Raw genomic sequence first — 14974 nt, 5'->3', positions numbered from 1 at the left:
TTTTTAATGTTTGACATTTATCATTGTCAGTAATAAAAGTTTGGTAGAAATAGAGTAAATTAGGCCATCTGACATATTCAGAACAGATTGTGAGAGAACATTGTAATAGTTCAATAAATGTCTATCATGAAAATCTTTTTCTATATCTAGTAAGGGAGGAAGATTTTGGGGGGCTTAATTAAACATAAGAGAAGTGCTTCAATGTACATATCCTGCATTTAAATTTAGAAGCATCTCATTGTCCTTTCATTTAGTGGGTTTATCTTCAAATTTCATACTTAGATAATCAAACCTTTTTTTCATATGCTTGAAACTTAACGCATAATGTTCTTCCTTAGAACTCCAAACTCTCAACTCTTTGCACCTTTGAAATAACATTGAAAAAAAATATAACCCAGAAGAGAGAGTGATGAGATGAGGGAATAAGTGCAGGTGGTTCTGCCTTTTATGTAAAAGACACTTAGGGAGTCTTTGTCTCCTAGTGGACTAAGGAAAGACAGAGTTGTGATGGCATATGTTTTGTTTTAATTTTGATATTGATAGAAAACATCAAATGAGCACAAGTAAAGTATTATGGGTCTTTATTAGGTAGCATCAACATGAAGTGCAATGGTAAGATAAAGTGGTAGAAAGTGGAAACTACAAATATTTGGAACATTTTTTGTATCATTTGAGAAGATCTGATACTTGGTGCAATAATGCAAACAAAACTGACAACATAAAATGTCATTTTTTAAAACGCAATAAATTTTCCAAAAAGAGAATTTTTTATTTTATTTATTTTATTTTTTTTTTTGCAGAAGGAGAAGAGATGCTAAAAAATAAGATGTTGGCTTTTGAAGAAATGAGAAAGAGACTTGAAGAACAGCATGCTCAGCAGTTATCGATACTTATAGCTGAGCAAGAGAAAGAGCAAGAGAAATTACAAAAGGTGAGGAATTATAACTATGTAGAAATGTTAAGTGAAATTGAGCACAACAATTATAACTTTTGGTGTTTTACAAAATATGAATTCTAACAGTGCTAGTTTATTTTGGTACATTTGTAACATTTTTGTGAAAAGATAGTTCTGTGTGAAATGATTTGATATTTGAGAATAAAAGAGAATTGTCAAAAGCATAGTTTGCATAATGCTTACTCTAGACCTTTATTTCTGCCACTATTAAATAAGGAAAGTCCCTGGTTCTGAAATTTCAGTGTGATATAGAAGTGATCCTGGGATGCCAAAGCCTCTGCTAGTAGAGAATAAACTACTAGAATTTTTGGTTTTCCTCTTTCCTTTTTTTAATCAGATTTATTAAGGGTTTGCCTATTTTGTTGTTTTTTTCATAGAACCAACTCTTAGTTTTATTAATTAATTCAATAGTTTTTTTACTTTCAATTTTATTGATCTCTCCTTTTATTTTTAGAATTTCAAGTTTAGTGTTTGACTGGGGGTTTTTAATTTGTTCCTTTTCTAGCATTTTTAGTTGCAAACCCAATTCACTGACCTTCTCTTTCTCTATTTTATGCAAGTAGGCTACTAGAGTTTTTGGTCTAGATCTCTTGACTGTGTTCATTATCCAAGAAGCATAGTTAACATAAAAGAAAATGATCAATACAAAGTAATGTATTGTTTTAGTTCTAAAACAACTCTTTAAAAAATTCCAAAAAGTAATTCTAAAAACTATATAAAAGTCATCCTTTCCATAGGTCAAATTTTTTTTTAATCTATTCAGGCAACTTTCATTGGTTATTGCTTTTCATTCTCAAAGAGGACCAAAATGACATAAATGACTATAAAATATGTAACTATAAAATGACCAAAATGACTATATTAGAGTCAGGTTAGTATACCTGACTCTGTCTGATCAGACCATTATGAGTTCAGAATGCCCTGCCACAGGTCAGGCATATATAGTTCCTATGAACATTTGGGGTGGATTCTCTAACTTTCTACATCTTGCAATTCTTTTGAGCTAATTCAATTCTGTTTTGTTCATAAAGCATATCACCTTCTCTGATGAAGGCATGCCATGCTGGGTGATCCTGTGCCAGCATCTCTCATGCCATACAAATAATTCTAAAATTCTTAAGAAAAATTTTGAGAGTGTCTTTATATCTCTTTATCTGACCATTTTGTGAGCACTTATCCTGCGTGTGTTCTCCATAAGATAGTCTTTTTGGCAAGAGTACATTTCATATTCAAATAATGTGGCCAGTCCAACTGAGTAGACAATTCTTAAATCTAACATATATATATCCCCAATCTCTTCCTTAATTCAGGTGCTGTATCTCGAACTGGTTTCTGAACATTTTCACTCATCAATATTTCAAATTCATTATTTCCAAAAGAGAACTCAACAATTCCCCATAAAATCCTCCAAATTTCCTTATTTCTCTTGGGGGCATCACCAGTTATTCCTGCTTATCCTTCTTTTTTTCTATAGGTTATATCCTCTTGCTTTGTCACTCTCTTCCTTTCCCAAATGTGTAATTACTTGCTAAGTCTGTCAGTTCTACTTCCTCACCTTGAAATCTAAAATGAGACATAAATTTTTGGACAAAGCCATTTGAGAATTTGTTTTGCTTGACTACACATGTTTGTTATGAGAGTTTTGTTTTTGTTTTTATTTATTTTATTTTTAAATAAACGAAAGAATGCATATAAGCAGTTGTACTTCCCATCATCTCTTGAAGTCTTTTTCAAATATCCATCTGTGTATCTACCGTTGAAGTTCATGCTCTCGTTTCCTCTCACTTAGACAATTATAATAGCTTTTTTTTTTTTCATTTTATTTTGTTTTTTTTTGCTGAGGCAATTGAGGTTAAGTGTCTTGCCCAGGTCACACAGCTGGAAGTGTTAAGTGTCTGAGACCAGATTTGAACTTAGATCCTTCTGAATTGAGGGCTGGTGCTCTATTCACTGCATCAACTAGCTACCCCAATTATAATAGCTTCTTAACAAAATTCTTTGCTTCGAGTGTTTTTTCTCTCCAGTCCACACAATTACTAAGATAATTTTCCAAGGGACAAGTATGACTATACACTGCCTTATTCCAAACCATTCAATTTTTCCCTGTTCCTTTTAGGAAAAAATAAAAGTCTTGCCTCCTGGAAATTGAAATCTACCACATCCTGGCTTCAGCCTACCTTTCTAACCTTATTTCATGTTACTTGCTTTTATGGATTTGACTCTTTTCTCTCCTCAACATTCTATCTCAATAAATCTGCACTAGCAGATTTGTATTGCCTTCTCATCTCCATTTCTTAGAGTTTTAATTTTCTTTCAAGGTTCAGCTTAGGTATCACTCCCAAAGAAGCTTTTCCTGATTCTTCCTCTTCATACCTACTTTCTAATACTTTTTTTTTTACTCAAATGACTTTGTATTTATTTGTCTGTATACTTTAAAAAAAAAATTTCCCTCCAAATAGCTCCAAAATAATGTAAGGTTTTTAGATGAATGGTTTTTGCCTTTGTATCCCCAACTCCTAGAACAGTGCTTTAAACATAAGTGCCTAATAAATGCTTGTTGGATTCAATTTAAATACACTGAAGTTGTCAAATCTGTATCAGAAAAAGTAGATTTTATTGTATGAATAGATTGATTAATTTATAAAGGAAATGTTTGAACATGAGAGATGACATATTGTAATAGACCTTTAATCTACAGGAAATAGAAGAGCAGGAGAGAATGCTAAAAGAGAAGAAGGATATTACAGCAGAAGCACCTGAAGTGAACCTTAACAATGCAGTGGAATTAGAATGGAGAAAAATAAGTGATAGTGGCATATTAGAAACAATGCTATCGCAAGTGGACACTCTCCATATTGCAAATTCAAATAGTTCCGGTAAATATTTAAAACGCTTTCCTTTCTTTAAAATTGTCCTACTTTACTCAATACAGAAAGTGGTAGACAGGTCTTCAAGAAATATTATTAGATGATAGTTTTCCCAGATTACCTCCATCTGCCAACTGCTTGGTAACCAGTGAGAAATGAAATGCTGGCAACAGCCCAGGTCTTTCTAAGCAGGTGTTTGAATGAAGAGTAATCACTTTAGTGAGGGAAGTATCCCATCCTTGTTCATTCATGTGGCAGGTGACATATGGCAAATAAAAATAAAATTTGTCATCTTCAGAGTGCTCTTACACTATAGCTAATTCCCTGGCCCCTGGGATTGCTTTATCACCTTTTATTTTCAAGGGATGCTGTTATTTGTATGTGTGCCTAGTTTAAATTTCCATCTGTTGCAAATGGAACAACACATTTAAGTTAACTTAAATGTGAAGTAAAATAAAAACCCTATACATGGCTCAAGATTTAGAGAGCTATTATTCTTGGCAAGAGCAAAGCTTATACAGCAAGTGTGATTATTACTCACAATAATCTATACAGATTGGTGCTTGTTAATGTGTACAGCTTATGGAGTATTGAATATAGTTTACATTTTTTACGTTTTCTCTAGGTTTTACAAATTCTGCTCTACAACATAGCTTTGGTTCTGCAAGTGAAGTACCATTCTACCTCTGGGGATCATCAACTAATAGTTTACCTAAAATCCCAGTAACAAGACCGCTTGGAAGGGGCAAACCTAGATGGTCTCAGGTTAGTAAAATTTTATTATGTATATGTGTATTTAAACTATATTATTCTGTCAGGCTCTGCAAATGAACATGAATACTTTGATATTATTATTTTAGAGATTTAAAATTATTTTAAAACTATTTAAAATGTAAAAAAAGGAAGTTGTTTTAGTACTTCATTACAAGCCAAGAAACAATTTTATAATATAAAATCTTTAAAACTTTGTCCTTATTTCTTAAAGGTTTTTAGTCTAGAAGTACAAGCAAAATTTGATAAAATAACTGCAGTGGCAAAAGGATTTCTTACTCGTAGGCTCCTACAGACGGAAAAAGTGAAACATCTCCGGCAAACAGTAAAAGTAAGAGCATTGGTCTGATTTTTTTTTTTATTAAGTAGTTTTCTCTTTTGCTTCCTTTTCCCCTTTTTTTTAATTGACAACTGCAAGTTGGAAAATAAGATTAAAACTCAGATGAAATAATTTATGAAGTAATATAGGCAACTATTTGTGTGTTGCTAAGACATTGATTGTTCATCCTAACATTAGTTGGTGCATTTTGTTGTTTATCATTATTCAAGATTGACCTGTAATAGTAGTTTTCTTGACAAATTTGGGGCAAATCAAGGTATAATTCTTCATATGACAAAGTGAAACCTAAATGATTTAAATATTATATATGAAAGGAATAGGAAAAGAAGGGAGACTTCAAAAATCCTATGAATATTCATAAAGATACCTTTTTGAGAATTGCTTCAATTTTTACAGGATACTATGGAGTTCATAAGAAGTTTTCAATCAGAAGCTCCACTAAAAAGAGGATCTGTTTCAGCACAAGATGCTTCTCTCCAAGAGAGAGTGCTAGCTCAGGTAATTGTTTGTGTGCATGTGTTAGGTATGATTTCTAAGTATATCTTACATCACGTCTCCCTGTTTGGGGCTGTTGGTTAATATGTTATAGTCAGACCTTACAGCCATGTGGCAAAATCTTACAGCAGCAGATTCCAGAAAGTCCAACTCCTGGCTTTCCTCAAATTGTTGAGAATATAAAGCAGCATGCTTGATTTTTTTAATACTTGGACCATGGGGCAGCCACACAGGAATCTTTGCTGTTTCCCAATCTTCTGTGAAACTCCTGCTCCCGAATGAAAGGAGAGAGTTGATAAATACTGAGAGAATGTAGAGAACAGAGGTGTGAAGTTAGATAGCAGGAGAATGACCACAAAGGGGGATTTCATCTATTTTTTCCTTTTCTTCCTGATCCCCTATACCTGGTTAGATACTGATTATGTCATCCTGCTTGCCAAGCATTTAAAAACCAAAACCAAAACCACTACACATTTCAGGAGTGGAGAAAGAGGAAAATTGTGGAGCATGGGAATTAAGTCTGATCTTTATAAAGATTTATGTAGTCTCAGATCTCTTTAGCTTTTATAATCTAAATTCTAGCTGCCAAGAATGCAACTCATACTTAAAACTTAGTTCTTTTAAGCGTTTGTAACATATGTTTTTTTGGAATCAATTATTGGCCTAGGAAAGTTACTTTGTATTTTGCTTATTTTTCTGAAATTTACTTAGTTAAATAAGTTAGAATTTATTTCACTTCAACATCTTTTTATGTCCCATTTCTGTGAATGAAGAATTTTTATTACTAATATTGGGAAAGTTTTAAAATGTTCTTAAAACACAAGCTACTAAGTTATTGTTTAGCTTGATTTTTTAATATAGAAAGTACATTTTTTTTCTTTTTTGTTTCAAAAATAGCTTCGAGCTGCCTTATTTGATATTCATGACATATTCTTCATAATGGATGCAACAGAAAGAATGTCCATTTTACATCATGATCGAGAAGTGCGTAAAGAAAAAATGCTTAGACAAATGGTACGTTTAATACAATGTAATACTAATCAAATCACTGGCTTTTAACATTACTTCATTTCCCATTGAATAGGATCTAAGCTGTTGTCAAAGGTTTTCAGGCATAGGTTGCAGTCAAGAATACCAGTTACATTGGTAATTTTAGAGATTCAAAGGAATACACAGTATAACCCTCTCATATATCAGGATTGGGAAGATCTTTAACTTGATTTTGAGAGGTTTTATTTAAGAGATAAATAAAAATGTGATATAATTTTTGTAGTGTGAATGTGGAAAGTAAAAACTTTAAAAATCATTTACCAAAATAAGTTAGCCATGAAATTAATTCCCAAGAATGATTATGTGAGGCAATTATAAATTATATTTAAAATTTTTTCAAAAAATTTCATAAATCACAAACCTCTATAATATATTCTATAATTCTATAATTTATAAATTCTATTTTTAAAAAATTTCAATTTTTAAAAAAAATTTTTATTTAATAATTACTTTATATTGACAGAATCCATGCCAGGGTAATTTTTTTTACAACATTATCCCTTGCACTCACTTCTGTTCCGATTTTTCCCCTCCCTCCCTCCACCCCCTCCCCTAGATGGCAAACAGTCCTATATATGTTGGATATGTTGCAGTATATGCTAGATACAATATATGTTTGCAGAACCGAACAGTTCTCTTGTTGCACAGGGAGAATTGGATTCAGAAGGTATAAATAACCCAGGAAGAAAAACAAAAATGCAGATAGTTCACATTCGTTTCCCAGTGTTCTTTCTTTGGGTGTAGCTGCTTCTGTCCGTCATTTATCAATTGAAACTCAGGTCTCTTTGTCAAAGAAATCCACTTCCATCAAAATATGTCCTCATACAATATTGTTGTTGAAGTGTATAATGATCTCCTAGTTCTGCTCATTTCACTTAGCATCAGTTCATGTAAGTCTCGCCAGTCTTCTCTATATTCATCCTGCTGGTCATTTCTTACAGAACAATAATATTCCATAACATTCATATACCACAATTTACCCAGCCATTCTCCAATTGATGGGCATCCATTCATTTTCCAGTTTCTAGCCACTACAAATAGGGTTGCTACAAACATTTTGGCACATACAGGTCCCTTTCCCTTCTTTAGTATTTCTTTGGGATATAAGCCCAATAGAAACACTGCTGGGTCAAAGGGTATGCACAGTTTGATAACTTTTTGGGTATAATTCCAGATTGCTCTCCAGAATGGTTGGATTCGTTCACAACTCCACCAAAAATGCATTAGTGTCCCAGTTTTCCCGCATCCCCTCCAACATTCATCATTAAAAAAATTTCAATTTTTAATGAAAATTGATAGACCCCTAGATATATATAGTAGCACAGATGCTCAATTAGTTCTAACACACATACACACACACACACACACACATTCTTTTTTTTTTTTTTTTTTCCATGTAAAGGATAAAATGAAGAATCCACGAGCATCCCTTTCAGCTGCAACACAGAAATCTCTGGATAGGAAGAAGTACATGAAGTAAGTATCAACATAATCTCTATCTTTTTTTCCTTTTACCTGAGTGATTCATTCTTTACTTTTGGTACTCCATTATTTCCCTTTGTTCTTTCTACATAAGGAATTAAGGACCAATAGTTTTCTTTAATTGACTAAAGTAATTTTCATTCATAGAAAGCATATCAATTAAAATAATATTGTGAAATCTGAATCCATCTTTATATGAACTATATTTATTTCTGCCTAATGTTTGAGATTTCTTTTCTTTGCCTTGTGATTTTTATATATTCAGCTAATTGGGAGAACAGAACAGAATACTATTAGTATTTAGTATCAGCTTAGTATGCGAGTTCTTGATCCCTACATTGCATGTCTTAGCTTTTAGACACATTCTACTTGTGATGTTTCAGAATTTAAAGTGTTAGTGAGAAAAGACTCTGTTTGGGAAAATGGATATAGAAGATCTTACTAATTGCTTTTTAACATTTTTCGGTTACAAAAAGAATATATCTTCAGGTTTCATAGTTTTGGCCTGAAGTATTGTACTTTATCTGTGACATTTATTTTTTTCTTCAAATATACTTTTATGTCCTAATTTTCTTCTTTAGGGCTGCTGAAATGGGAATGCCAAATAAGAAAATTCTTATCAGACAAAAGCCTTCTGAAACAAGGTGAATAAAAGTAACTGAAACTATACTATAAGAAGTTATTTTTCTCCAGTGAGAAGGAATCATTTTCTACTTAAATCTTATGCCTGCTTTCTTTTCTTTCTTTTTCTCCCTTCGTTCCTTTTTTTCCCTTTTTTCTCTCTTTCTTTTTTTCTCTTTTTCTTCCTTCCTGTTCTTGCTACTTCCTTCTTAGAGTCTTTTGGCCTTCATTTAACAAAATATTACCTGTTGACATAAAAGTATTATAGACTTGAGAATTACATAAGGATAGCATCATATATTCATGGCTACCAAACAGAACTAGTAGACGAACATAAAATCAGGATATCCATGGGAAATGCTGCTTCTGGTAGAAATTTTAGTCAGCTATGTTAATGACTTAAGTCCAAAATTCAGACTTGCTCACATATGGCCTTTTTTTTTTTTTTTTTTTTTTACTATTTTGGGAAAGTCATTTAAAGTTTCTAATTTATTTTCCCTTATTGTAATATGAGAATAACATATTGTATCAATTTTGAGAATATTTAGCTTTTTTTTTTTTTAAACACTGTTAGTGACCTAGAAGAACAAGGGATTAATGCTAATTTTAGGCAGCATTCTTTTTCATCATGCAGTTTTCTATAAGCCTATTGTATTATTAGCTAAATACTGTCATATTTGACACAGGTGCTTCCCATTTATAAATTTAGTAAAATCTGTTTGGGAAACTTTTTATACAATTAGCTACTAATGTAGTATTTTCCTTGAAGAAACCTGGCATTTGAAAGATGACGTAAAAAAACCAAGTTTAATTAATTTTTAATAAACTAATTTTCTTTGTTGACAGAGTACTTCAACCAAATCAAGGACAGAATGCTCCTATTCATAGGCCACTTTGTAGACAAGGGTAAGAACACTATATACATTTGTTTATATTTGAAAATATTTAAAATAAAAGACAACTTTGAGAGGAAATTATTTTCAACATATTCATGATAAATGTTGCAAATACTTTTAAACTTCATCACTTTTTTTGGTTTGTTTGTATGTTTATATATATGTTTAAATTTTCTCAGATTTCTTTTTAGCCTAGAAGGCAATTTGAATGCAAATTGGGCATACTGTTGTGTATTGTGTTTTCATTATCATCATGTTTTGCCATGTTTTTTGCATTTACTTCATGCAGTTTTAGTTTCATTTAGAACAATGAAATACTAGTTACATAAAAAGCATTAAGACTAGGTAGGGGAATAGGTGAGCATAATCAAAATAATGAGGAATAAACAATTGCTATGTGAAATGTGCATTATATTCTCCAATTGGGAACAAGTGTAGCTTCCTAATGGATTTCTAACTGCTACTATGTTCCTTTTTCAGCTATTCCTACTGAATAGTATGATGCTTGTTTTTTTTGTAAATTTAGACTTTAATGTGTGGCTTATTAACTTTTCTATATTTAATTAGAACCCCTAAGACATCAGTGAAGGGGGTTGAGCAAAGTAGAGAGAAGTCCTCAGACAACAGAATGCGTAACAGAATGCGTGTTTCAGGTGTGTAGAAAATGAGTTTCTAAATCTCATTTAATTGAAAAAGAAAAAGTGAGTAAGATGCTCAAAGCTAGGTCATTTAATTGGAATATATTGTTTTCTTTTTCTTGCCACTATAACTCTGGTATGTATATTAAACCATTCCTCATAAAAGGAATATGTTTATAATTTAGTGGGGTTGAGAGGAGTGGTAGAGAATTAAAGAAATAGATGATTATAATCTTGGCTTCTAGAAACATGTCTAGCCATGCACTACACGTAAACTTTGCAGTTCAGAAAAAAGTATGAAATATGAATTACATTGCCTCTTTTAAAAAATGAATACAATTGGCAGCGTTGTGCCTATGCCGTCCTACCTCTATTGCATGTCTCTTGTTTTTCTGTAGGAAAGTATATGACTTTACAGTTTGGTAGTACAGTATGGTAACTAACTACAAATAAGAAAATTATTTGTTCTCTCCCCAGCTCTCCCAACTTGTAAGGTCATTTGAGAGATTTTTGTATAGGCTTTCTTGCCTATACAAAATAGAAATTATTATTCTCAAGTTTATTATAGGGGGCTTGTTTTAAAACTTTATTTTTGAAATGGTGGCAAGAAAATAAAAACAATATTCAAATATATCTAAATGTATTTTTGTTAAATATTTAGTTTTTTACTAACAAAATATTTGGGAACTATTCACTAAAATTGTTACTACTGAAAATATCTTTATTAACATAAAAAAGTTAATTCTAACTTAATATGGAATAAATCTTTAGATAAATACTAATGCTCTAACAAATTTAACAGTCACAGAATTTTCATTACTTAGAAATAAAATATATTATCAGAGTTAAAAAATGAGCAATGTAAGGATTTTTTCATGTTACATTATTAGTTACATATTTTGAAAGTTATAGTTTTGTGAGATGAATGCCAACCTTATAAATATAAAACTGAACATAAAATATTATATTAGAGAAAACATCTAGTCCCACTCTCATTCTTCAGATGAAGAAACTGAGAGACATGTCCAAAGTCATACTGTTAAGTTTGCATCTGAGTCAAGCCTGGAAGCCAGGCCTGCTGACTTTATTGGGCCCTATTTTGTGAGTACAACTCTTAAATAGTTCATGTGTAGAATAATCCACTATAAAACAGGTGTTTACAATTTTATGACATACTAAGTGAGGGTACTTTAAGGGAATTACGTATTGAATATAACTTTACTCTGAAGTGCTTTCAGAATCTAGTAGTATAAATGCTGTCCAGCCTCAGGAAAAATTTCATCAAATGACTAATGCAGCTTCTGATGTTTTTTAAAGGCCTCGGCACTAGCTGAAATCTCTAAAACATTATAGCTCTTTCCAGGATCTAAGAGGCAAAAACTTTGATTAATTTCTGGCCATTTAGAGTTTATCAAATAGGGAAATAAGTACTGGAAGATTTCTAGATATTTCCAGATTGCTCTATATAATTTGTATGTTTTTTAAAAAATCATATTATTCCAGTTGACTAGAATGAATTTTTTCCTGTTATATCTTCCCTCTCATTTCATTTTCAAATGTTTGAGTCACTTTTGATTCATCATATTTTTATGATCTGCACTTAATGTCACCTAATTACTTAAGTACATATCAGTCAATACTCAACAGTATATAGTTTGACATAGATATACATATGTATACATATGCATATATATTTTTGTATATATATGTGTGTGTGTATATATATATATAGTCAATCATTGGGCTTATTATCTATCGTAAAGTATTTATAATCATATAGATTTATATGATGACCAAATTACAGATGAGTTTTACCCTTAAAATATAAAATTAACATGTATATGATCATATACTAAAATTAATTTAATTGTTTTCCTTATTTGTTTTCAGTATCCTGTTTTATAAACAATATCATTAGAGTATGACTTTTGATTCATATATGATCTATGAATTTATTTAAGCTGGGATAAATATAGTTGTCTTTAAAAGATCACCTTTCCCAATTTATAACTTTTATTTCCCAAAATATATAGTTTATTCTAATTTTAATTCATGCTGATGTGATCTGCATGGAGAATATATGCTTTCTTTTTTATATTTTTATGTGTGTTATATTGCATTTATCATATATTCATAAAATAGCAGAAATTGCAATCTCAAATGGAAAATCTAAGTTTTATAGTAAAAGTTATGAAGCTTAGAGAGGCTCATTAATGATCTTCATTCAAATTGAAATCATTTTTTTATACATATCAATGACCTATGGGAGCTCGCATTAGGAAAATTCCCTCCATGCATGTGGATTGAAAGCCACAGATAACTTCTAGTCCCAGAGAATTACCTGAGATTTAGAAGTTGCCGTAATCACAAAGCTGTTAAATGTCAGAGGAGGGATTTGGACTCAGATCTTCCTGACTGCATGTTTAACTCCCAATTATTATGACAGGCTTATTCTCCCCATCTTCTAAGTTCTCAAAATACTGTTAAAGGATCTTTATAATTATTTATATCTAATCTGATAGTTCATGATACACAATATAAATTCAAAAAATAAAAATGTATAGAAAAAGTAACTAATTTTATTTTATTTTCAGGAGCATATGCAGGAAAAACCCAAAGAAAGCAGCCAAATGTTGCGACAATTTAAGAAGACAACATTCATTAGGCTAAAACAATGTGTGGTCAAGCTTATGTACATTATTGTGCCCAAGAAAGTAAAGTGGAAGGTTGAGGATTATTTAGTAGTGCAGAAGAATCCTACTTTAAATCCATTTTTTTTTCCAGTAATAATAGGTTTAGATGGGGGAAAGACAGAAAAAAATGTCAAGTCTGTGCTTTAACTATATAGTCACAATTTTTATATTTACATGTAGAGGCTTGTAAAAGATGTATATTTTCCAAATTTTAAGGATATTTAAACTGTTTTTGTGAAAGAAGATTGAAAAGATGTGACAAAATGTTCATCAGTCCAGAATAAGAAAGTTATTGTATTTGGTAAAACAATTTCATGATATATATAGTTTCAGGGGAGAATCATATTTTGTTGGTTTTTTAACTTTTAAAAAAATTTTTCATCAGACTCAGTGGAGTTGAATACCAATTTGTAAATTTTACTAAAGACTAACAGATATTTACATAAACTGGAACTCTGGTTTACGGAGCATAAATTGGATGAAAATTAACATGGAATGAAAGTTTAGAATATCGTTTTTGGTCATATATTTATTATTCTTCTCAGTACCTGTATGCCATATGTTCCTAATACTTGTTAAATCATTTTCATAGGATTGTCACTTCCTTTAATGGAGAGAGAATTTGTTGAGAAGACAGCACATCTTCTTGAATATATCATATTTAGGAATGCACTAAATCCACTGTAGTTAAAAAAAAAAAAATCCTACAGGTTTTTGCATGCAATTATGCTTTCTATTTGGGCAGAAGAATTTTTTCCCCAGTAGTTTTGCTCCTTTATGACATTCTGCTTTTTTCTAGGATGCTTAATTTAGGAAGAGAATTAAAGAACTGTATCTAATAAATCTAAATTTTCAAATAGTAATTTATTTGTAATGCATGAATTGTGTATATATATGTATGTATATACACAAATACATGCATTATTATATGTACACATTAATAACTGTGTTTTTATATGCACATACAAGTGAAATTAAAAACATTACCCTATATAGCAGGAACCAAGAAAACCTAATTTTTTTTAGAAAGAATTTCATTCATTCTTTATTAAGATATTTTGGAATCTTAAAGAAGGATTTATGTTTCTCTCATGTAAACGTAGACCTTTAATTTTTCAAACAAGAATTGTAAAGAGAGATGATGTTGAATTTTAGAGAAGATACTGGTAATTTTGTAAAGCAGAGTCTACTTTTAAGTGAAAGCTGGTTTTCTCCAATTTGCAGAGTCTACTTTAAGTGAAAGCTGATTTTTTCCAATTTTCTGCTCCATTTAAAAATCACTTTTGTCTCCAACTATAGACAAAAAACAATTACTCTGGGAATAAACTTGATTATTGTTCTTGGTATTTTTACATAATTTATTGCCTGAGTGAACCAGAAAATTATAGGAGAGCCAGCAAAATGCCCTAGTTAGATTTCTTATTAATAAGTGAAACATATCAAATTGTTTACTATTTAAATGTGGCAAACCTTGTTTTTTAAAAATCAAAACCTCAGGATATTTGCTTACTTATTACTCTAGGTTCTCTCCACTGATAAAGTTAGACTCATTGTTTTGTGTGCAGCAGTGCTAATTAGCAAAATAAGCAATATGTTTTAGAGAAACTTAAGTAGTCTTAGAATAAAATAGAAAATCTTGATTATCTTTTACATTTAAAAGGTTTGTGTGTTAATGTCATCTATAAATTTTGTTTTCCAACTATTTTTCTCTTAAAATGTGCCAGATACCTTTTTGTGCTTTGGATGGATTTTTATTTATGTATACTATTTTTTATTGTGTTTTTTTTTTTTTTTAATTTTGAGTGGAATGCCCATTGATTTAAATTATATTTATTTTTGTACTTATAGTAATTTTCATCAGCTTTGCTTCTAGGCAAGCAGCAAAATAAACTTTTCATCTTTAAAGCTCTAGTTTGTTTTTTAATTATTATTGGGGGGAGGGGTGAGAAAAGGAGATGCCTCTTTAAGAAGTTATTGTAAAGACTTAAATTTGTCAAAACTTTTCAAATCTTCAAAATTTAAATACAACATTTTAAAAGTTAGAATTAAGTATCCAATAAAAAGCATACTTTAAAAAAACCAGTTTTTTTTTCCAAATACATTCAAAGATAGTTTTCAACATTCATCTTTGCAAAACCTTGAGTTCCAATTTTTTTTTCCCTCTGT

General features: G+C 30.8%; 1 protein-coding gene across 6 annotated transcripts in view; it reads left to right on the top strand.

Annotated features, from left to right (window-relative positions):
- Nucleotides 1–14713, top strand: part of CCP110 (centriolar coiled-coil protein 110) — a 29387-nt gene extending 14674 nt beyond the window's left edge. For 5 of the 6 annotated variants that reach the window (XM_052001733.1, XM_052001710.1, XM_052001695.1 and 2 more), the window contains 11 exons: nt 801–931; nt 3654–3831; nt 4448–4587; nt 4808–4924; nt 5330–5431; nt 6326–6442; nt 7881–7954; nt 8542–8604; nt 9428–9487; nt 10045–10130; nt 12710–14713. In XM_052001733.1, coding sequence (XP_051857693.1) covers nt 801–931; nt 3654–3831; nt 4448–4587; nt 4808–4924; nt 5330–5431; nt 6326–6442; nt 7881–7954; nt 8542–8604; nt 9428–9487; nt 10045–10130; nt 12710–12762 — 1121 coding nt within the window. In that variant the 3' untranslated portion in view covers nt 12763–14713. The remainder of the gene's footprint in view (nt 1–800; nt 932–3653; nt 3832–4447; nt 4588–4807; nt 4925–5329; nt 5432–6325; nt 6443–7880; nt 7955–8541; nt 8605–9427; nt 9488–10044; nt 10131–12709) is intronic. The other variant, XM_052001727.1, reaches the window with a different exon arrangement.
- Nucleotides 14714–14974: the final 261 nt, after the last annotated feature.

This window comes from Antechinus flavipes, chromosome 1 (assembly GCF_016432865.1).
Source record: "Antechinus flavipes isolate AdamAnt ecotype Samford, QLD, Australia chromosome 1, AdamAnt_v2, whole genome shotgun sequence".
Lineage (NCBI taxonomy): Eukaryota > Metazoa > Chordata > Mammalia > Dasyuromorphia > Dasyuridae > Antechinus > Antechinus flavipes.
This window is presented reverse-complemented; position numbering and strand designations above follow the sequence as displayed.